The sequence below is a fragment of the Hippichthys cyanospilos genome, chromosome 2 (genome assembly GCF_059441005.1).
Source record: "Hippichthys cyanospilos isolate Australia breed blue-spotted pipefish chromosome 2, RoL_Hcya_1.0, whole genome shotgun sequence".
NCBI classification, from domain to species: domain Eukaryota; kingdom Metazoa; phylum Chordata; class Actinopteri; order Syngnathiformes; family Syngnathidae; genus Hippichthys; species Hippichthys cyanospilos.
In genome coordinates, this window is record NC_142370.1 from 31,259,651 (window position 1) to 31,284,815 (window position 25,165).

General features: G+C 38.5%; 1 protein-coding gene across 2 annotated transcripts in view; it reads left to right on the forward strand.

Annotated features, from left to right (window-relative positions):
- bsna (bassoon presynaptic cytomatrix protein a) overlaps nucleotides 1-25,165 on the forward strand; it is an 88,364-nt gene that overhangs the window by 24,288 nt on the left and 38,911 nt on the right. For both annotated transcript variants that reach the window (XM_088408198.1, XM_088408199.1), the window contains exon 3: nucleotides 11,048-13,051. In XM_088408198.1, coding sequence (XP_088264324.1) covers nucleotides 11,048-13,051 — 2,004 coding nt within the window. The remainder of the gene's footprint in view (nucleotides 1-11,047; nucleotides 13,052-25,165) is intronic.

The following is a 25,165-nucleotide window of genomic DNA, read 5'->3' on the forward strand; positions in this document are numbered from 1 at the left end:
TCAGTGTTCTGCAAGATAGTGAAGGTGCACACACAGCCATATGAGATGTTGTGTGTAATTGTGTCAGTGACTCCTGCTGCTCGCTTCGGAGGCACGGGAAAGATGGAGAGAGTGTTGTGCGCACAGCTGGAGAGTGCAGCACCTGCGAGGCGCCAATTATGCTTCATCGATTGCACTCTGCCTTGCTATTATTTCAGCTATTATTTCAGAACGTGTGTGAGCCAGTGAGGTTCACAAACATCCCAGTGTAGCTCCCACGTTTCAATGTGTGATTAACACAAAACGACTCGCAAAATCCACTTCTGTGACTCGTTATTTCACTAATTGGTGAAGGAACGCTATGGAATACGCTACGGTTCTCGTGTGTCTTTGTTCTCGCAGGAAATTATGGAAGCTTTACTAATACGCATGTGTGGTTTTGTTATTAGTAGCTAATATATTTTCCACGTGATAGGAAAAGTTCCAGGAACGTCCTTCCAGTGTGTGGAATATCGATCAGTGCATTAGTCTTTGGGGCGTAACACGAACTGTTCTCTCACTGGAGTCATTCTGTAAAAGAGCCTCCACTCAATGTCCAAATAGGGAGCATGCAATCATGCACCCTCCATTGTACAGTAGATTGTATACAGTAAGACTGGGTAATGTGGCCTCTGGTGGATATATTTTTTTAGGATTTAGGTGAGAGCAGTAAAATAGTTTGGAAAACAAATTTTCTTTATATTTGATGGTGGGCCACATGATTATGTCCAATTTTTCTGCACAATTATTCTGGTCAATATTGAAATCACGATTATTCATCACGAATATTCATCATGTTTGGTCCTTGCCTTTATTTATTGCCCTTTTTTTTAAACCTGCAGTATATAAACAAGGCTTCAAGGCTTGATACTTACAAATAATAATAATCAAGTAAAATAAAGTAAATTATTCAGACAAATTCACCTAAGACATAGCAAAAACTTGGCACACAGGGCAACACAGCTAACTTACTGCAGTTTCCGCACTATAAGGCGCACCCCCAAATAATAACGTATTTTAAAACTATTTCCATATACAAGGCGCACCGGATTATAAGGCGCACCCTCAATTAATGACATATTTAAAAACTTTTTCAATCACAATATAGTAATACTCAAAGTAATAACAATAATAACTCAAATAATGACTCAAAACTCTCAATAGCATAACTCAATGTCAATGTGACCAAAATTGTTCAACTGTAAACACACAAAAGAAACAGGTCAAGCTTACTTTATCACTTCATTCCCCATCGACAAATCCCAATCTCAATATTGAGCCGTATATAAGGCGCACCTGATTATAAGGCGCACCATCAGCTTTTTTTTAAATTAAGGCTTTTATGTGCGCCTTATAGTGCAGAAAATACGGTACTTGCCGAGTGCAAACCAATGAAAAAAATGAAGCCTACATAAATCTAAGCACATTATTTACTTTTAAGCTAATTTTAATCAATCTGCTGAAAAAAAATGATATTTTTGGTCATTTCAAACATAATTCATTCCAATTTTGTGCTAAATCAACTGACTGCTATCATGGTATTTATTAGGAATTAGTTGAGAAACTCAATGCCAATTCACACTGGTAAATGATATATTAGGCCCTAATATATCATTTATGAGGGTAATAATTAGGGTGAGAAAAGCAGTGACTTTTGTCATAAAAACATGTTGGAAACATTGCCCCCTTGTGGTAGGATGACAAAGCGCATGATTTGACATGTAGAGTAGCCGAGGATCAGCTTAATTAATCGTGGCAGCCATTATATTTATTATTAATTGTGTAGGATGATTTAAAATAATCCAAATAAGTGAAATCATTCTTGATCAAACGAGACGTAATACCAGCACTGGACTCGTCCTTGTCTTTCAATCAATTGTCTCTACTTTTCTTTGCCCGCTTGTCTTCCTGAGCCAAGAAGCAGCACTTTGATAGACAGGTCTATTAACGTAAATGCTGTATACGTGTCTGGAGATGCAGCTGCATATGGATCCTTGGGGAGCCTGTTGAGATGCGCAGTGCGCGAGGTGTGGCCAATTCTAAGCGTGTGCGCTTGTTTGTCATACACATGTGTGTGCATACGCACATATTGTACAGTATGTAATGGGCTATCGTGTTACGCTCTGGAGTGCCACACTTGACCACAAAACCGCTTGAAATGACTTTTTACTTGACATCACGATACTCCGAGTCTTGCTTGAACTGCACCACTCTCTTTGAACACTCAGATAATGAATCTTTGGAGACGTTCACTTTGTCTCGGGCCTTCCCGATTGAAACGCTGCAAGATGTCTAAAAATCCTGAATTGTAAAGCTTGCATTTGATTTCTCTAGTTTAACTTGATATCTGTAAAGTGGATAGAGGCCTGATTTATTTAAAATGGATTATTTGAAAATAATATTAACCCCATTAAACCACGAAAATGTATTTTTAAATTTTCTTTTGTTTGTTTGTTTTTTCTTTAAGAGTCCAGACATTCACACAGGAACTTATTTAGAGTGCAAAGCTAAAGCAGATTTTGTTTAGTACAAAATGAATTAAGTATTAAAAGATATAATTATGTAATTAAACACGCAAAAAAAGAGCCATTACTTTGGGTAGTAAGTACTAAATTAATCGATTATCTTAGGGTTAGGGTTAGGGTTCGATTACTTCGTGAAATTAAGTGCTAAAATAATTGATTACTGTATGTAATTGAGTACCAAATTAGTTGTTTACTTTAGGTAATTAAGTATCAAAGTAATCAATTTACTGAAGTATCATACATTCAAAAATGTGGAAAGAACTACCAGGAATTGAATGCCTTCACTCTTAAAACGTAAAAATCTGTCTTTGGGATTGAATGAGTTAATTTGACCATACCTGAGAACAATAATTTCAAAATGGAGTTACAATAGAAGTTATCAGCTGCAAATAACTTGTGCTTTCAGCACCTGGGCTTTCAGTCGAAACACTTTCTTACAATAATAGAAATCTTATAATATAAAAGTGCAGACATCACCCGGAGCATTTCCGAGCCAATGTTTCTATAAAATGACGCACACAGACAAAAAAGATGGAAAAATGTTGACTTTTTTCACTTCTGCTACAGCATCTGGCCCTCTGAGGCAGATATAAAAATCTGCTTGATTAAAGACACAATGCCGTAGCAAATATATTTTAAGTTACATTGGCCAGCGCCACACATCCTGAAGGCCTTGGGGTAGATGAGATTAGGTTAGATGACATAGCTAAAAATCTGTCATCTGAAAATGTAAACTGCGCAGCTAAGACAAAAGCCGGAAAATGAAAAGAATAAAAGTGTTGGGAATACACTACTGCAATTTCATGGAGAGAAAAAAAAACATCGGTTGTATGTATAGGTCAAGGCATCTGAGCAGGCTTTGATAGCCACCCTTTAGAATTTACTATATTTACATGCAAGTTCCCCTTCATAACTAAAATCAAAAGGGCCATGTTATCATTTTTTTATGTTTCCATCCTTAAATATATGCAAAATTATTCTCATTTTGCACATTGTCGATTTAATTATTTAATAAATATGAGTTTTTTTTAGTACCGACATGTCTAACCAGGGAAGTGAAATGTCTTATTGACTCAAACCACACCTCTCACAGTGTGGCTGCCGCGTCCCCTTCATGGCGTAGTTTGAATGACGGCCGCCCACAAAATGCCCATCCATCTGTCATCTTGACCAGTTATCCTCACGAAGGTCAAGGGGTGCTGTAGCCTACCCCAGAAGCATGAACAAAGAAGCCCAAAAAAGGCATTTTACTGGCATTGAAATAAACTGGAGAGCCAACAAAGCAAAACACGTGGCAAGGGACTTCACACAGCCACACCCGTTCTTCTGATCAATTCGGTCACCCCCGGAAACCGCAATTTATAACAACAGTTTCGCAGTTTGATTGTCTGGCTTTGTGGTCCTAAACACACATTTTCACAACTTGGAAATTTTCTACAGCAAAACTTTCTAACTAAAATATGAAGTCCAACTAAAAGACGTGAACTTTTCCTCAGATGATGCGGGTGTGTATTTACTCTCGCACAGGCGGTACAGTGGCGGTGTATTATCATCATAGAGCCTCCCACAAGCAATTGTGGCGGGAACGGTGCTGAGAGTGCAGAATTAGCAAGTAATTCTTATAAGTGTATCAATGAAGGAAAAGAACACTTTCTGGGTGTTTATGATGAGGAAATAACATTGAAACATGAAATTTCCATGATATGGGTACATAAGTGAGAAAAAAAATCAAATCTATGCTTGCGTTCTATTGACACCCAAGTTAAAAGATGTTATCTGCTTTGTGTCAAGCTGAGCGAGCTACAGGGAACCTGGACATGTGTTATACATAAAACGTTGACATGGACATTCTTGTATTGATCAAACGAGAGCCTTATTTCCATTTAGAGTGCTAATATCATCAAATTCACGTGTCTCGGCTTGGCCGAATGAATGAGGGAACAACTGCGGGATGCTATTCATGTGTGAGGAGCCATTAAAATGTGCTGAGGTGCCCTTGAAGAAAAGCATTTATCATACAAACAGGACAGATGTTTATTAACAGGCACTGGACACCTTCCAGCATGTATGGCCTTTTGCGGCAAGCATGTTTTGGCCTTTTGGAACTTTTCCATTTGTTATTCCTCGATGGAATATGTTTTTGAATGAGATACCATGGAAAACCAATGCAACTTTATGTACATTGTGCATTTAATACACAAGGTAAAATTCGGTATTCTCTTTAAACAGACCTAATTTTGAAACATGATCTGCTTCTGGTGTGTTTTCGGGCAAAGTGTGCATGTGTGTGTCGACGGCCATATATGGCTTTTACTATTGATTGGCTCTGGCTCTTGGCACGGCTGACCAATCATATTCTGCAATGGGCGGGACAGTGCTGGTGCAAGGCTCCATTCCAGACAAGGTCAGAGGAGTGCCGGAAGATTAAGAAAAAAGGCTGATATCAATATGCACCAATATGACCAAAAAAAAAAATAAATAATAATATATATATATATATATATATATATATATATATATATATATATATATATATATATATATATATATATATATATAGATATATATATATATATAGATATATAGATATTTATATATATATATATATATATATATATATATATATATATATATATATATATATATATATATATATATATAGATATAGATATAGATATATAGATATATAGATATATATTTTTTTTTAAATGCTTTTTGTTAGATATATCTAGATCCTTGGCGGATCCTCGGTCGGAATTGACACCGATGGTTTACAAAAAAAAAAAAAAAATCAGTCAAATGAAATTTTCTCTCTTTAACCCTTGTGCCTGGCGCCAAAGGTGTATGTTTTGCAACCAGAGCACCGTCCTGTTTCACTGCCAGCACTTCATTACATTTCTATTCGCACCGATGCTTGACATCAGTTTCATTAGTCTTCTGCGGTTTTGCTGGCGGCGAGTGGGAAAAGTGAGCGCTAATGATAGAGGATGGCAGTCACAATTGTGGCACTGAGCCCCCCTCCCTCCATTGTGTTGCTTTGGCTCTTCCATTCGATCTTCCTCCATTCACCCCGTGTCCCCTGCATATCGTTTTGTGACTGCAGGCTAATTAATGACAAATTGGATTATAGAGTCGTGCTGAACTTTGCCCCATACACACTGCTTCCCACCCCCGTTCTCAGCTGAGATGCTTTGATGTCGGGGATCAATGTTGAATTTTGACAGATATTGCAATCAGAACACACTCGTATAATGTGTTTTGTCAGCAATGCTGCTAATCTGCGGAAAGATAACCACTCAAAATGGGAGCATATGTGCGTAATTGTGTGAAGGTGTGTGTGTGCATGTGTGTGTCAGATCCATTTAAAAACATGCTGCTGTGTGCAATAGGGCTTGGTCATATCTCAATTTTTTTCAATCTTTCCAGATGATTATGATTTTACTCAGTTTAGTCAAAGAAACAAACTCGACAAACATTGTGTTGAAGGTCTGATTTTAAAATACTACGAGAACGATGTGGGGAAAAAATGTCCCAAAAATGGTCAAAATGGGTCAAAACAAGGGTTAAAGTCCAAAAAAAAAAAATATTCCTAGCTAGTGCAAAAGATAGCTACTCATAGCTTTTTCAACTTTACTGAAAATGACTCCACCAGTGCTCAGTTAATGACCAATCATGGCTCACCTGTTGGTCATGTGACGTTCACAGGCTGAGCCATGGTCGTCTTTACCTGAGCTTTTACCATTTGATGTCATTTTCAGTAGACACCAAGTGGAAAAATGCATTTTTCAAAAGTGAATGAAAAATAAGGTAGTTATCATACTGATATTTTAAATAACAGGTACTTATTCATTATATATGTGTTTCGATATTTTCAAGTGTTAGGCTAAAAGAGTGTCGACAAATGGTTGGTTCTAAAATAGGTCATGGTCAACAAAATATTCCATTTTTACCGTTAAAAACAGCTGTAAGTGGACATATACGGCCTTAGATGCCAAAATTAATGACAATAAACTGCTTGATTTCACCATTTAGTTTTTAAAATGACAAATTCCTCAACTCATTTATTACCCAGTCCTATTGCACAAAAATAACAACTAAAAACCTTAACACATCCAAGTAAAAAATAAAAATAAAAAAAGCTATTGAATTGTTTATTTCTTTCTTCATTTGTGTATTTATATTTAGCTGTGAGCATATATTACGTTTGAAAAAGAACTAAATAAACATTGAGGTTTCACCTATTTAACATTTATCTCTCTGATTCTATGGGCTATGTACAAAAAGTCAATATACATGGCAAGTATGTTCAAACTAGTTAGCCAGACAGAAATATTTACTCCACGTTGACTACTCCGCCACTTCCACAGGTCACTAATCTGATGCCTTGTGATCTGCAGACATCTTGACTTTTGAATTGATTCGTGCAAGTTTCCATCAGGGCTTTTTGTAGAAATTCCGAATCATCTAACTTCAGGAATATTCATGTAGTTATCAGATTGAACACAGATGAACAGTCTGATTATACGCCCCTATGGGAAATCCATCTCAGCTCGTCCAGGATTATGTGGTTTTGGAGTAGAAGTGGATAGTCTTTGGGGCTGCGCTGTTAATGAAGCGCGACATGATTAGACCACTCGCGGATTAACTAACTGCTGAGTTGATTCCCTCTGAGGTTTACTTCCTCCTCATCCTTTCCCATCCTAGATTTGATTTGCTATTCCTTCAAGAGCCCAATATTTGGCTAGTTATAAAATGCAAGCAAAGTAATTATGCCATCTAATTGTTTTATGTGCTTTCTCTGTTTCTTCTGCTTTCTTCTTTGTGTATATATGCACAATGGGAAACAATTTATTTCTCTTTCAGTCGTAAACAGTGATAAATATTATCGGACCAACATTCTGAAATGGTTGCTATGCGTAGAAATAGAAGGACTGAATGTGGAAGCTCTGGAAACAAATTATGACATATTCATGAATTTAAAAAGGTAAAAACAAGGCATGCTAATGCATAACATTACGGCTTGATTAAGACTTGTTGAAGAAAGTACGGCGTGATTAATCTTGACTTGATTTTAATGGCGCTGCCTGAAATTTGTGGATAAATCTGTGCATTCAAATTTGAAATGACTCACTCTTGTTCAAATTAGCAAATGTTGGACATTCACACGGATGAAAAGATTAAAAATATTTCATGATGCTGGATTCGCTGTTTTTAACGGCTGGTCTAATCCGTTTTTTTTTTCCTGCATTATTTTGATTATTGTTATTGTCTTACTTAATATGAGTGACAAGGAAAGGGGAAAACATTTCTCTTCAATAATATGTTAACGAGCCCCCACTAGTCTAAACAAAGCACGCTAATTAATATAACGTTTGTGGCATCTGAATTAAGGAGCAAAATCCACTCAAGCTCATTGGGCGGCCATTTTGTCAATTACTGTTGACTGAAAATGACATCATAGTTGTTTTTAGGCCATGGCTCACCTGTTTTCTGAGTTTAGTCATGTGACATTTGCAAGCTTAGCTTTGAGCAGCTGTGATGCCATTTTTAATTGGCAGTAAGTGTCTGACTGACCCTCCCCTAAGATTGATCAAAAATCAAGAGAATTTTGCCGCTGAATTCATAGTCCACAAATACAATATCTAATCAGAAAACTGTATTTACACTAGTGGCGTTGCAGAATACATATCATCGCAAAGAACATTTTCGGATTGACTTTCTGTTTAATCTATGATTGACGGCAGTTTCATATACCGTAATTCCCCAAATATAAGACACATTTATTTTCCCCAAATTGAAGGCCAAAAGTATGTCAGTTGGCTGTTAGCAGCAAGTGCCTGTTGCAGCCGACAGTAGGTCGTGTTAGCTGATGTTGTCACGTCTTTAATTGTAATAAAAGAAGTGAGCAGACTGAACCAATGTCGGAGTCCATCCTTGTTCACACATAGGAATATTACTAAGACCGAGAGGTTATGATGTCTCCAGCTGATTCAATTAAGAGTGTTAAGGTATTCAGCCGATTGCTCCGGCGTTGAGAACACGGAAAGTATTCCATTTGACTTGTTTATTAATTGAGATCCTTTGACATGTACACACAATCATAGACTTGGTGAAACACGGATACTGCGCAACTTTTATTTACGGTAACATGAACTCAAGCCGCGTCACAATGAAAACGAAAAACAACTGCTTCGAGCGCATGAGGGGTTAGGGTTAGGGTTCGTTGCCGTTCAATGACCACTCACAACGTGGCAAATCTGAAACACACATCATGCAACAAATATGTAATTTACAGGTATGAACACAAGAAAATATAAAGTTAAGGAAGGTTACGTTTATTCTGCTTTGCGGTAGTTTTTAACGATGTTGCTAAAGCGTTGGTGCGCCTTATACACGGTAATAGAAAGTACCGTAGTTAGAAAAAAAGGAAGACATCTATCTCAGACTAAACTACAGCTGGTGAATGACTCAAACCTGAGCACGAATATTTAAAAAAAAACGACTAGTAGCTGATGTAATCTTCGGTACTTCTATCTCAACCTCTCAACGTGGAGAATTGCATTGAAGCAACACTATGGGGGGAGATTCAGCAGTGGAGGGGAGGGTGGGTGTTAGAGCGCTGTATATCTGCGCACTGCATTGTGGGAACAAAAAGGGATGGGAGCAATGTGAAGAGATTTACAGTGGTGTGCTCAAGCTGCAGAGATGCTAAAATAGCAGTCTTTATGGTGCCGACTGTTGGCGGCTGATGCAAAGCCGCGTGGACAGACGGAAGCACGGGCAGGTCGACGCACTTCACGTAGGAGGTTTTTCACGAGGGAGGTTTTTCCAGTCAGAAGGAATGAGCGAGGGGAAGCCGGGTCTTTAATTAAGCATCAGCTGTTTTCCGGCGGAAGAAGAGAGGTGATGTTGAGGGATGATGAAGGGTGAGGCTCGTTTCATAATCGCTTTGGTTAAATCTGTTTGGGTCTCGTTTACGACCGCCTATGTGTGCGCGCTTGTACAGATTTATGTTTGCGACACTAAAATTCTTCTCGGCCAAGTTGCGGCGAGGTCTCGACGGCTACCTATGGCCCATCTCAACTTTTAATTTGCTCATAAATGTTCTCTGCGTTTTCACAGGAATAAATCATTGGGTTCGTTCTGCAAAGTTGTACTCTCTATCATTGACTGCCATAGAATTCAATTCATAAAATAACCATGTGTTTTACATCATAGAGGAAGGTGTTATGGTGTAATAATTATGTGATAAGTCGCGTGATGGTTTATATCTTTCCTGTCTAGCTTTGGAGATGCCCAACTGTCGTATCTCTTTAGTATATCACATACAGGATGTTTTAAAATTGACTGGTTAATTACGCCTTCAAAATAAACCTCATTTCACCGAATAATATATGGACATGAGTGCCTTTGAATGCTTTTATTTTGAAGTTGTTCTTGGCAGTCCCAGCGTAGCAGCTTGACGTCTTTCGACTGCGACTCTGCAACGCCCGATACAATCAACACAATGATATTCTGAAATCACATTCAATCCCCAATTGACTTAACCACTTCAGTGTCAATTCCAACCCAGTTTGATACATCGTACAGAAGGGTTAAAAATAAACAATAGGAAGCTAAAAATTAATATAGATAATCTAAACAGTGAGAGGTTCAAAACAGCACCATGCGTTCATTTATAAATGTTTGCAAATGGGATTTATTTCATTGCAAAGTATACAATAGGGACCAGTATGACCATCAACACAGAATCTTTTGCCATTGGATTTCACAGTGGCTCAGGCTCTGTTGTAGCTGCGTCCAGCAAAAATTTGCCACTGGCTAGCAGCACTCAAGTGGCGTTGGCATGATAGACATAAATGACTGAACACTTTGATGCTCACAGTCTGAGCCAGTTGTCGATCCTATTAATAACGTTTTAACAAAGCATGCTGACTCAGATGTGCTTTTTCAGCCAGCAGATTCATCTCATAGACGGAAATGAATTAGGAGAGTTTTCGAGCAGGAGAGGTACAGTAGTGTGCTGATAAGCAGTTTGAATTTAGGTCAAAATCAAATATTGATCATCAGGAATTTATACTAATTGCTCAATATTAATGAATCAGAAATATGTTAATCAGTCTTTTATGTTGAGGATCAGTTTTCTAAGTAATTTCTAAGTAATTGAGATTATTATTAAAAAAAACATACACACATTAGAGCATTTGCAAACGTTTACTTTTTTTCTAAACATAGCACCATATTTTTTTTGTAAATGTAGGGGGTTGGGCAATATGGTCCAAAAAACCCAAAACAAATGCTTTATGCAATTTTTAAGCTGTTGATTCTTTAAAATGGCCAGTTTTAATAAATAAATGAGATTTTCAGTGCAGTATAAATACCATGCCACAGTACCTTTGTAGATTTTCTTATGTTAACTATGCTCCTCAATCACAGTCAGAACAAATATCAGTAATCAAGATGCAGAGCTCGGTGAAAATGTATTTTTTGCATTCTGTTTGCAGGTCCAGGAATGGCTGTGCCTCAACTGTCAGATGCAGAGGGCTCTTGGCATTGACATGACCACACCTCGTTCGAAGAGTCAGCAACAGATCCACTCGCCGTCCCACCAAGCGAAACCTCTCGTCCAGCCTCAGCAGGCTGCACCTCAGCCAACACAGCCGACGACTGCAGCACAGCCCAAACCTTTGGCACAGAGCCATCCCACGCAGCAACAACAGCAGCAACAACCGCAGACTCAACTCTATGGCCAGAATCAGTCCTACTCTCAGTCACAGCCATATTCCCAGTCCCAAGCATACCCTCAGTCGCAGACGTACTCCCAGTCCCAGACATATCCGCCGCCTCAGCAGTATCCTCAGTCCCAGCAGTATCCCCAAGCACAGGAGCATCCCCAGTCCCAACAGTATCCCATGTCCCAACAGTATCCAGAATCCCAGCAGTACCCTCAATCTCAGCAGTACCCGCAGTCCCAGCAGTACCCCCAATCCCAGCCTCACCCGCAGTCCCATCAGTATCCCCAGTCCCAACAGTATCCCCAGTCGCAACAGTATAATCATCCCCAGCAGCATCCACAGTCTCAGCAATATCCTCAGTCTCAGCAGTATCCTCAGGCTCAACAGCAGCCTTATCAACAGTCTCAATCCGGACCCCAGTCTCAGCAACAGCCCTACCAACAGTCCCACCCCGGCCCCCAGGCTCAGCAACAGCCTTACCAACAGTCCCATTCCGGACCCCAGGCTCAGCAACAGCCTTTCCAACAGTCCCAATCAGGACCCCAGGCTCAGCAGCAGCCATACCAACAGTCCCAATCCGGACCTCAGGCTCAGCAGCAGCCATACCAACAGTCCCAATCCGGACCCCAGGCTCCGCAGCAATCATATCCAGTGTCCCAGTTTGGACCCCAGGGTCAGCAGCAGCAGCCTTATCAACAGTCTCAACCTGGACCCCAGGGTCAGCAATATCCCCAGACTCAGCAGTATCCGCAATCTCAGCAGCAGCCTTACCCCCAGACACAGACTCATAGTTCGCAAGGCTTACATAGTCACACATCTTCCAGTGGCCCCCAGAGCCAGACAGGTCCGTCTCATCAGGGCATGAGGTCTGACTCACATTCTCAGAAAGGTCCCAGAGCTGCAGGAGGTCCTGCGGGAGGAGCCCACCAACCCGGTGGTCCAAGGATCCCCCACCCTGGAGCCGTACCCCTCCCTGGTTTGACCAAAGCCCCTTCCCAACCCGATCTGGGTCGCGGCTCTCCCATGCACCAGTCTATGGCGCGGCACCAGGACCACACCAGAAGCGCCGGCTCCTCTCCAGCTCACAAGCCCCAGAGTCAGGCTCCCCCTCCAGCTCAAGATGGACTGACCAAGCTATTTGGCTTTGGCGCTTCCTTGCTCAACCAAGCGAGTACCTTGATCAGTGTCGACCCTCTGCCCACCTCTTCCACTCATCCCAGTCCCGCACGAGGCAAGGTGGTGTTCAGTAATGCCACCCCTGACAACAAGCAGCCACAACAAGGGGTCTCTGGTGCCAAACCATTTGGCATGGGGGGTCCTCATGGTCCGACCCCGATGAGCGGCCCTCATGCGCCGAGCCAAATGGGGGGTCCTCATGCGACGAACCAAATGGGCGGTCCCCACGCACCCGGCCAAATGGGGGGTCCCCATGCACCGAGCCAGGTGGCAGGGCCGCATCCTCCGAAGCAACAGCAGCAGACTGTACCCCAACAACAAGGAATTCCACAGCAACAGTTGAAAGATCCACAGCAATCTCAAGGGCAGCAACACAGACAAATGGCGTCCCACGGGCAGAAGGTGGAGCCGAAGCAGGAACCTGTGACTGCTCCAACTGCAGCTCCGGAACCAGTGAAGCCCAAAGTGAACTGTCCTCTGTGTAAAACAGAGTTGAACATCGACAGCTCCGACCCTCCCAATTACAACTCGTGTACGCAGTGTCACACTCAAGTGTGCAACCTGTGCGGCTTCAACCCTACACCACACCTGGTTGAGGTAAGTCCAGTTAAATGCATTAAATGGACACAAATTCAAGTGCTGGTAACACAAAAAGAAGAGTAGATGACAAGGACTGAGCCACACAATGCATTCTGGGAAATTGCTGACCATTGAAATGTACCAGGAGAACACAAATATTATTTTATTTACTATATGTTATGATTCATCAGCTGATTAATTGGAAATCTGTATTTTCTGCCAAACATTAGCCTAAAAGTTGGAGTTTGTGTTGCGCCTTTAACAAGTACACTAATCTTCATCCAAATGAAAATTGGCTTGGAGTAAATTTTCAAATTTTTGTGTTGATTTAGCACGGAATGACCCAATATTATTATTATTATTATTATTATTATTATTATTATTAATAATAATAATAATGCATTTTATCTAAAGGTGCCTTTAGATACCACACAATGTCTCATATTACATTAAATAAAACCAATAAAAAGTAGAATGAAAAAAAAAACAAAAAGGAGCATCACAAAAATCAGGGTGAGTAAGCAGTTGAAAAAATAGGTGAAAAACCTTCTTCCTATTGTTGGTGCAAAGTGAAGATTTTTACTTTGCCATGTGTGTCATTCCAAGGCGGAAACAGGCAAACTTTGCACAAGTCTGACACACACACAAAAAAAAAAAATCCTTTGTGACGTTAAGAAGGAGCAAACTGCGGATGCAAATAACGTGCAATAAGGTGCGATCAGCGGCAGCAGCTCGTTCTTTGCGGAATCCGCCCTCAGTGTGCTATCATCAAGTGATGGGGAAAAAATATTCTAAATCGAGAGAGGGAGCGTGTAACTCGTGCAGACAGCCAGATTGCAAACGACTCGTTTACTTGGAGGCGGCTTGATGCCTTCAGGGTCTTCGGGGAATACATTTGGTTTCTATACTGTACTGTACTACTGCCTAGAGATAGACCCAAAGATAATGCATGTAGGTTATATTTAGTTACTACTGCTGGCTGCTAATGTTATTTAGACCGAGAACAAATTGTGTGTATCTCTATGTGCTTGTGTTTGTGTGTGTTGCATAGCTAGAGAATTAAAAAGGACATAAAATTAAGCATTCATCTAAAATGACCATTTTATCTAAAATTAAATGATCATACATGACAACGTGTCTTTATTAATAACAATAAGGAAGTACACAGGCTCGTAATGCATACCGTTTGATAAAAACTTCTATTTTTATATTTTTGTGTTATTGCCTACCTTATTGTTTGCTCGATTATGGAATGTAGTCTGCTCGGGAAAGTGAACAGAATAAGAATTTCATTGTGTTGTATTACTATGCATATGACAATGAAACTTGAATCTAGAATTTTAAAAGAACACATTTAGTCATATTGAGTAAATCATCTCCGAGTTATCATTGGACCTTCTAGGTCGTTACCACAAATGCCAAGCTTTAATCATCAGCAATTTGAAATCGACCTTTTTTTTCTGTAATTATTATGTCTATTCGTCTTCTCTTTTTTTAATTAATATTATATTCTCCACTCTTTATTCATTTTCTTCTGTTTGCATTTCACACCAATGTTGAGCTGTCAAAATAAATCAACAATTAATGGATTATCAAAATAATTAACAACGATTGATTGAGTAATTGTTTAGAGTTATACTTTAATTTAAATCGTTTAAACCCTCTGATTTCAGCCTCTCAGCAATACTTATTCAATGATTTTTATTGGCCTTCATAAAAACAGACCAATTATCTTTTATATTTAATCAAAATAAGAGATTTGCAAACGTGTGCTTTGAGTACTTCAATCCCTCTAATCTGATTTTTTTAGCTATTTATTGTAATCACGAAACAATACCCAATAACTATCAACAATTGGTACAGTAACCGATATATATATATATATATATATATATATATATATATATATATATATATATATATATATATATATATATATATATATATATATATATATATATATATATATATATATATATATATATATATATATATATATATATATATACACATAAATGATTACATTGGTTAATATAGACAACAGCTAGGTAGGAGGGACATAAAATGTTTTGCATTAAATCAAATAATAAATGGTAGATGTAATAAAGACGCGCACACACACACAGTCGCTTGCTGGTCCCAACATTGGGCCAAGGTGAAAAACGTAACACTGGAAGATGACAGTGCTGAAGACTGGCCGTTTGCAAAAGAAGACAAGAACACTGTGTGACAGCCAAACACGAAGGCCTGCACTCGATTTCTCAATAATTCATGGATTTTTTTAAAATATAAATAGTGGGAAAGATTAAATATGCAAAAGGTGGTGGTGTACCCTGAAAAAGCAAAGTGAAGACATTCCGGATTCACTGTTTCAGTTTTTAGACTTAAATCCTGACTGGAGAGTGTCATGAAACACTGTTGCGTTTGCGTCTCGCGAGCAGATCACTTTGTGAAATTTACAGTACGTCATTCGCCATTCAAAATGGTTGAGTGAGTTAACGTACAGCTATTCTCTGATCTTTTTGTGTCTGGCGAATAAATCAGCGAGTCAATGTACTGCCTTTACCCTTTCGGTATGAAACGTGAGGGATTTATGATTCGCCAGGGAACCGCCACTCACGATTCGGTGAATGCATCTTTTGAACGATTCTTTTAAATGAACTGATTGGAAATTTTCAGTACACTTTAAAGAACACTTATGCGCATCACTAATGAATTGACGGCAATTGTGGCCCACTCGTCCTTTTTATACCCAATGTGTAACAGATAGAGGGCGCTGTTGAGCCAATATTTTTAAAGGACCAAGTCAAACTACGGCCTGGGGGTCATACGCGGCCCATTAAGCTATTTAATCCGGCCTGCCAAACTTGAAGAATTTGCTGCTCACCAAATGGTTGCCACGCCTCCTTTATGATGTCGTTCAATGCCACCGGCCACGAAACATCAATCTTGACCGCTTATCCTCACGAGAGTCACAGAGTGAATGAAGGAGGCAAAAACAGGCGTTTTACTGACATTAAAATGCAGCACACTGTCTATAGCTGGCACTTACTGGCACACGTTCCTCCCATCGCATCGGTCCCCATGGGAACCCAGTATTTTTAACAAAAGTTCCGTGACTGACACTGAATGTCTGACTGTGTGCTCCCAAATACACATTTTCACTGCTTTGGCATTTTCGACAAAACATCGTAATTAATAAATGAAACATTGTTATTTACTTGGCTGACCCGGTGCAAAATCTCTCCTCCTCAACTCTGAAACCAAAACGAAACTAAAAGATGTGAATAAGGTCAGTGTGTATTTTTTCTTGTACATGCGATATGGAGGTGGTATAGGGCAGTGGTTCTGAACCTTATTTTCAGTGATGTACCCCCTATGAAATATAGTTTCAGCCAAGTACCCCCTCAACCATTGCAAAGCATTTCCGGGTTCGGCACTAATTACAGACCACTGAGCAGTACATGCATAGAGTGCAAAACCAAATCCCGACATGTTTTCTACTTCTTGGCACCCCTACATGATTATGCACTTACTAAAATCTTGGAATGTCAAAATGAAATGAGAGGAATTATAGGACGCACAAAAGAAGCACCGTTTTAACCATCGGTAGATTGATCAAGTCACAACGCAGTGACTCACATTCTTATATTTGCAAAGAAAGCAGAACGCGAGCGGGAGCAACCCGCTCCTAATGGACCAACGCTCCGCTCCACTACTTCGGGACATCTCACTACAATTAATAATACAACAACTCGCCGTCCTTTCCTCGCCTGCCTTGCTTCTCAACTTAGCTCAACTCAACTTTATTTATAGAATAGCCTACTTCAAAAAAGCTTAAAAAAGTTACATACATAAAAGATGCAACGAAAAACTGATAATGACGACTACAACAACAATAATAGTATTTATAATAATCAAAGATGAAGTGTCAGCTTTGGAGATTAATTTAAATTTGATAAAGGTTCTACTTTTTTTTTTTATTTTAAAGGTTTAACTCCGTTAACTCTGTTCTATTTGCTTCCTGTGGCAGGTGATCTGTGCTAACTTTGTTGTACATTAGCATACACCCCGGATGGAGTTTTTCCTTGTTTTGGATTGTCTGTCATTTTTACTTATTGTTTTTAAAAAATAGAAGGGTGAACAAGCAGAAAAGACATTTGAAAATCAAATTTGTCAGGAAAAAAAACAGATATTTTATTTTCAGGCAAAATTGCCCAGCCCTTCCTAGAACAATGAATCAGACTAGGTTTTACTTTTATTTTACAGGGAAAAAAAACACAGTATTAATGGATCAAAGAAAGTTATTATCACTTTCCTTGAAAATATGTTTTTATTCGATGATTTCACATTCATTCCTACATTTCCCTCAAGTAAACATCTTGCAATCTTCGTCGAAAATACTTGAAAAAATAAGAGTCCTTGCAATCATGGAACATTTTATTCCATAATAGTCATAATAGTAATAATAATAAATAAAAAATACATAATATAATAATATAATAATAAAAATATCATTAATTATAATAATAGCAAACATCATAATCTTTTGACAGAATTAAATATTTTTCCAAATCCAAGAGAAACTCTTCGATATCCAGTCAGAACATGTACTTGCACGGATCAGCAACTATACTTTTTCTCTGAGAGCAGCAATCATAGCAAACAGCTCTACAAGGTAAACAAAGACAGCTTTTGATTGCCAGAGGGCCATAATGCAGCTATTTTCAACGCGGTGCGTGAGAGTGAGTGTGAATGCATTACCTCCAAGATGTCTTCTTTCAATGTCCCACTTTCTCTCATTTGCCACTTTCCTCCTCATTTTGACACTAAGTGGGTCACAGAGGAGCCATGCCGTGGGCAACAGAGATGATTAAATGACGCAACCCCCCCTCTCCACACACACACACATTCCAAAATGGCAGACCCCCATGTGTGATTCTGAGACAGCTGAATTCTAAAGGTGACGGGACGATGCAGCTGAGGAATGCAGGGAATTCCCTCAGTGGGACTTCTGAGGTAAAAGAACTTGAGGAAGCAGTACGCATTTTCTTTTTTCTTTTTTTCTAAATGCACACAGCTGTTGAGTAACCTTGACTTCATTCAATAAATGCTGATTCAATTAACACTTGTGCAACAATTTGCAAAACAATACACATGTTGTTTTTTCCCCTAATTTTGTAAACGCATTCAAAGGCATAATAATTGAAGTCATTTATGATTTTTTTTTCCCTTCAGCCACTCAAATTGTTCAGTGGTATCAGTTCATACCAATACATACATAGGTTAAATTTATTAACACCCCCAAAAATTTAAATGGTGTGGTCTGTCTTTGTAGCCTGCGAAGAGACAATGACACTTTAAGACATAGAATTAAGACAAAAATTGTAATTATAATGGTTTCCTATGATCCAAAATTTGGACAATAATTATTTTTCTACACAAAATATCGCACGTCTAGCTGTAATCACATAGAAATGTCCGAATCGTTGTATTTTGAAATTTTACATGTTTGAATCATCTGCTGGAAATTTCAGCTCCCTAGTGTTTTTTTTCCGCATTGGTTCAAAATAAAGGACTAAAACAATGTTAATAATCAGAAATAATTTTACATTCGGTGAGCAGCAGATATTGGGAGATTTGCCATTTTCTTCCATTCACGACTTCAAATAGTATTTGACGGTTTCAACTCAACGCGAGTGAAAGTAAATGAGGACGAAGCAGAAAGACGCAACGTGAGTGGGAAGGCGGACGAGAAAACCACGAGACTAATCAGTCTCATTCATCATAATCACCGCCACGTCGTGTACACTAACAATGTGCAATGTTAAGAAATGGCTGGTTTAAATTAGATGCAAAATAGGTTTCAGATTTTTTTGGGTTTGTCAACCATTCACTACCAATGACGGCAATAGACGTCAATGATTCATTTTTACTGGGCTGGCAGTGAGTTGCTTAGTTATTATACTTCTCAGTTCTCACTATATTTAGATAACATATATCAAAGATTAAAAAATGCTTTACTTGCAATAAAGAACTAAATAATCTGCCATTTGACAGAAGAACATTGAAGTCATTCACTGCCATCGACGGATATAGTCGTTATAGTCGTATGAGAATTGAAGTAGATGCAGAAAGAACAAATTGAAGGGGTAGACTAAATCAAAAAGCATCCTCATTGTCTTTCTCTAGCTCACTAATAACTACTATTACTACTTTTACATGCCTGTGGTGTGACTGACTTGTCAATGTGCTGCGGTCCCGCCCCCTTGGCGCCTCTTCTGTTGTGTGGCTTACAGTTGTTTACATCTCCATGCATTGTTTTTTTCGCATTTGTTTTTTCGTTTAACTGTGCATCTATGTTGTTTTTGAGGTTGTATTGTTGCTGTGGTCATAGCTTCTGTCCCTGCCATTCCTGTGTGGAGTTTGCATGTTCTCCCCATGCCTGTGTGGGTTTTATTGAGGTACTCTGGTTTAATCCCACATTTCCAAAAAGATGTATGCTAGGTATATTGGACTTTTCAAATTGGTGTGTTGGGAAATGTGTGTGATGGTTTATCGGCCACTGATGAAAAACAGCTGGGATAGGCTCCAGCATGCCTGCAACCCTAGTGAGGATAAGCAGCTAAGAAAATGGATGAATAGGCAGGTGTTTGTTAATAGTCAATAAAATGTAGTAACAGGAAAATGACACCGCATGAACCACTTTTTTTTTAAGTCCTCGAGATCACAGGTGTCAAACTCGAGGCTCAGGGACTAAATCTGGCCCGCCACGCCATTTTATGTGGCCCACGAAAGCAAATCTTGTCAATTTCCATGGCCCTTGCTAAGCTGAGTTCCAAATTTTGAACAAGTCATGCATAACAAATAATAAAATTGCAATATTTTTGTTTTGTTTTGTTGCAGTCACCGCAACAATGACTCCACAAACTGTTATGCTTTACGTCTGACTTCAAAACTACTAAGCCATCAATTTGCTGTGTACAATGAGGCAATTTAAAACGGACTTGCTTTCCTCATCATATTTGCCCAATAAGGGAAGACGTAGCCACAAAATGTCCCACGACAAAAATGAGTTTGACACCATGATCTACATGGTTGCTTTTGGTTTAAAAATAAAGGCATTGCAAATGCTTTAAATATCCACATCAAACATCATAAGTGATTCACGAGGCTCCATTTACCCATCACTAATAAACATTATACAAGTACTATATATGCATCAATTAAACGATAAAGCAAGTTATTAAATAGGCCCTCTCTTGTGATTGGATCGACGATCTGTTATTGGTTATTTTTAAACTCGCCGATCTCACGATTGTCCCCAAGAACCCTGATGAAAACTTTAGTCAGAAATGGCAAAATACGTCTCTTTTAAACGTTGATTTTATCCATACGAATGGCTCATTCCTCGACATATCGTGGCATAGGGAACCCCTTGAACTTTCAATGTACTCTGGTTAGAGGGAAAAAAAAATGTTTCAAGGAAGTTCTGTATCTGAACACAGCAGACATTTTGTTGAAGCTCTGTGGGAGATTCAGCAGCTGGAGTGACTTCAAGCGCCTCACTGCACCGCAGCGCTGTACTAAATTGTGCTTTTTAAAAGAAAAAGGGGCCATGGTCTTCTGCGCCTTTGCCCCCACACAGCCTCTTCCTGTTTCCCTGCGGGTGTTCATATCAAAGAGCGACACATTGATCTGTCTTTCTTCTTCTGAAAGCAGCATTGAAAGTCGGATGAATGAGTGAGTCATAAATGGAATTCTGCCTGCGTGCGTCTAAAAGGGTTCACCCATGTAGTACGTCATGCCACAAATAGGAAGCTGATCTTTAAATGAAGATGCACAATTGGTGGTGACTCACAGCACCGAACAAAATGGTAAATGACTCATGTAATGGGAAACAACTCAAATGTTTAACCCTCTCTGGTGAGAAATACACATTTTTTTTCCCCTATCTTTTGATTTTTACTTCAAATGCATTTGACATTTATGTGTGAGGCCATTTTGGTCAAATGAAGCATATTTAGAGTACTACTTTGCAAATAAGAGTAGACTTGTACATATAAAGAAGAATTGAAAAAAAAATGCTGCAAATGGACTTACTCTGACAGTCTGACAATGCCGTCAGTGGTTGCCAGGACGAAGGCTGCCCGACCGTCTGCCAATCACCTGTCAGAAAGTCTCACAGTGGTCATCCTTGACACCGCTGACAGCGAGTAACATGCATGCACACATACACTGAAAGAGCATAGCATATGCTCGGGCAGGGATAACTAAACATGCAGAATTGGCATACGCTTGCACACATAGAGACACTTGTGACAAATTGATACTAGTAGTATGTGGACTCCCTCTAGTGGCATGCAAAAGTATCACTTAAATAAATGTTCAAATTGAATGCAATTGTAACTTGAGTGCATGATTTTTTTTTAAGTATTGTTCACTTGTGTTTAAAGGTGTCAAAATTAATTAATCGCCAAGTAATCGATTAACAGCTAAAAAAAAGTAATCATTTAGGGCCATTGTTTAGCTTAAAATTGTTCAAATCGTATGGTTTTAGCATTTTCCTGTAAGTTTTCTCTGATTTCTGTCGCTCTTCAGGTATGTAGACTATTACTCTTGTGTTTGATCAAAATAAGAAAAAATAATTAACATTTTTTACTTTGGAAAACACTGAACCAAAGCAAGTCCTCCTTTAGTTGTTTTTAATCACTAAATAAAACAGTATTAACTTTGCTGGCTTCATTACCTTGTTAGCAAGCAAATGTAGGCATGAAACACATTTTGACAAATTAAAAAAAAATACATTAAAAAAAATATATTAAACTGGTTGAATTGCTTGCTTTATTGAAGAGTAACGAATACTTTCACACTTTGATATCAAATAAAATGAAATAAACACACACACACACACACACACATATATATATATATATATATATATATATATATATATATATATATATATATATATTTTCTATTAATAACTCAATGTTCTTTCCTTTCTAGATGTTGACATGACTTCTATCTAGAAATTTTAGGTAGAAAACAGCGCACTATCAATGCACTATCAACAGCGGCCAGAGGCGGCGCTAAAACACAAACTAAGCCAAACAAGGCACACATTTGTAACTGTTAAAAGATAAATTAAATCAGTTCCAAAACACCCAAATTATTTCACGGATCATCTGCAGTCAGGCCACGGACCCCCGGGGGTCCACAGATCCCACTTTGTGAACCACTGCTTTAAAATATGCATAATGTTGACAGGGCTAACAATATTAATCAAATGATATTACATTATTATTGTATATAATAACATTATAATACATATTATTGTATCGCATAGTATTAAATATACTCTCAGCCTCATTTTCAACAAACACTAAGGCCTACAATGCAAGTTTTTAATTTTTGTTTTATTATTGGTTATTTTAAGGGTTGATTTCACTTGCTATAAAAGTTTGAGAACGACTACCCTATTTGTTACTATCCGGGGAAAAAAAAATACCGCCCATTTTTTTTCTTTTCTCACTAAAATTGTCGGCAGCCGGCGGCCACGGAGGGAGACGAGATGGAAAGCGCAGGATTGAGAAATGAACAAAATCAAGCGGATGACTCACACGATGACTCGACCGGGAGACACAGAGCAAATCTGATAGAGTGAGCTTAACGAATCAGGCAGTGAGTGAGCGGAGGAGAAAAGTTCAGAGGTGTGCCAGCGAGGGATCACTCATGTAAAAGAGATTAACCTGAGGGCTATACCCCGCTGGTTCTAGGTCCTGGGCCTTGGTCTGGTCTAGCCCTCAGCTGCTGCTTATTGAGTGGATGCTTCCTCCACTTTGCTTGCTTGTTTTGCGTTTTTAAGGCCCGGTGTAACATTCCCAAAAGGCAAATGACTCATTTACACTTGACAGAGCAGCATTAGGTTCAACTTGTTTCCCCACAAAGGTTCTATGAAGTTGCTGCTGATTTGATTGGACATATTGTGCCTTTAGAGCGACTGGTAACCATGGCAACAATGAGAGGTCCAGCCGATGGCCGGTCCAGCCGAGTCAATCCTAGAGTAAAAGCAGTTCCATCAAATCATTAGTATTTTATTAAAGTATATTTGAGCTTCCCGCATCTCAAAAGTGGCAACAAAACTGCACTTCAAAACATTTGAAACCAGGGCTGGGCAATAAATTATATTTTAGCAGGAAAAAGTTCATATTTTGCCTAAGGTTCGGGTTACAATCAATTATGGCTCACCTGTTTGTCATGTGACATTCACAAGCTGCACCATGATTGATTGGTCGTTTTTTTAGCCTACAGAACATATGATGTCATTTTCAATTGACGGCAAGTGAAAAAAAGGATGTCATGAAAAGTATTAAATATGTGGAAAAATAATTTGAACTCATTCAATCCCAGACGTAATTTTATATTTCAAAGAGTCCCCACGCATAGAGAGAGAGAAAAGATATAAAAATGTGTATTTCACGAAGTAAAGAATGTTTTATTAGAGGAATTCATTGTATGTGAAAAATAATTTAGACATCAAATTCATTTTAGACAAAATAGTAACTTTTTTACAGCTAAAAACGGTAACATAAATGGACTATCCTTTTAAGCATGTTATGCACAAGCTATAAATGTTAAGTTTGTGTTAAAACTGATTTTTAAATCAACATTTTATACATGTAGACAAATTTATAAATATATATATATATATATATATATATATATATATATATATATATATATATATAATATATTTTTTTTTTTTTTTTTTTTTTCAAATCGATTAAAATAGTTTAGGTGCTAGAATGATTAGAGGAAATCAAGATTTTTTTTAAGCTATGTCATCCAGCCCTATTTAAAACATGCAAAAAAAAAAAATCCCTGTCAAACATGTTCTACAATACCAATTTTTCCCAGTGAGGAAGGCAGAAATAAAAAAGGGGCAAATTCGATGACCTGATGATCATATGCGCACACTTCCTTGCACACTGGCGACAAATTGGAGCAGCAATGATCTTTGCAAACACCCTGAGAGCAAAAAAGTTGAAAGAAACCAATAATAGCAAAGAAAAATTGAAAGGAATGACTGATGCCGGGAACCAAAACTACAAAAACTGGAGAAAAAGGTTTAGATTGTGTCATACCATTATGCAGCGGGAAATAGTTTATGATAAATTGAAATTACTTGAGCAAATTGACTTTCATTAATTCATTCAAAATGAAGACAGATGTATTTCATTAATCAGGAGAGGAATATACAACTGATGATGACGCGGGATCGCACGCAGCAAAATGGTTTGCCTCAATGGTGTTTTCCTGCCCTGTGTGTGTGTGTGTGTGTGTGTGTGTGCGTGTGTGTGTGAAAGTGTGGAACTAGAAATATCCAGCTTTAACCAGAAGCCCAGGGCTTTGTACTCTACTGCCGTTCTCACCATAGCTCTCTCTCTGTCACTCATTATTTAGATTTTCATTACCTCGCTAACACCTGCCCCATACACAACACAAAAACACACTTTCCCACGACTTAAATTGTCAATGAGATGGTTTCTTTCCCGTCTCTTCTATGATTACACACTGAACCACAAAGTGCAAAAGGATAGCTGTCCCCCTGCTGCTGTGATGGGGTATATACAGTACAATAGTGCATTGCCTCTGTCCATGGTGCTGATACGAGCTTTAGTCAGTTGTAGGATTTGCAGAAAGGGATGCGATTCTTGTACTTGCAAAAAATCTTACGTGAACATAAACGTGTAATGTTAATATCCAGTGTATATTGTTGTTATTTTCATAGTGTATTCATTTTTATTGGAAATTCAAATTAAACTTGGGGATTGTGTAGCCAAATGACATGTTACGGGAAGAAAAATGAACATATCTTTGTTTGAAATGACATAATGGCGGGATAGTAGTTGACATTTCCGTCTATATTTTCAAGATTCAAGAGTTTATTGTCATATGCATAGTCGCACTACAAAATGAAATTCGTATCTATCTATCGAATTATATAGCTAGCTAGCTAACGGTCTTGATTTATCTATCTATCTATCTATCTATCTATCTATCTATCTATCTATCTATCTATCTATCTATCTATCTATCTATCTATCTATCTATCTATCTATCTATCTA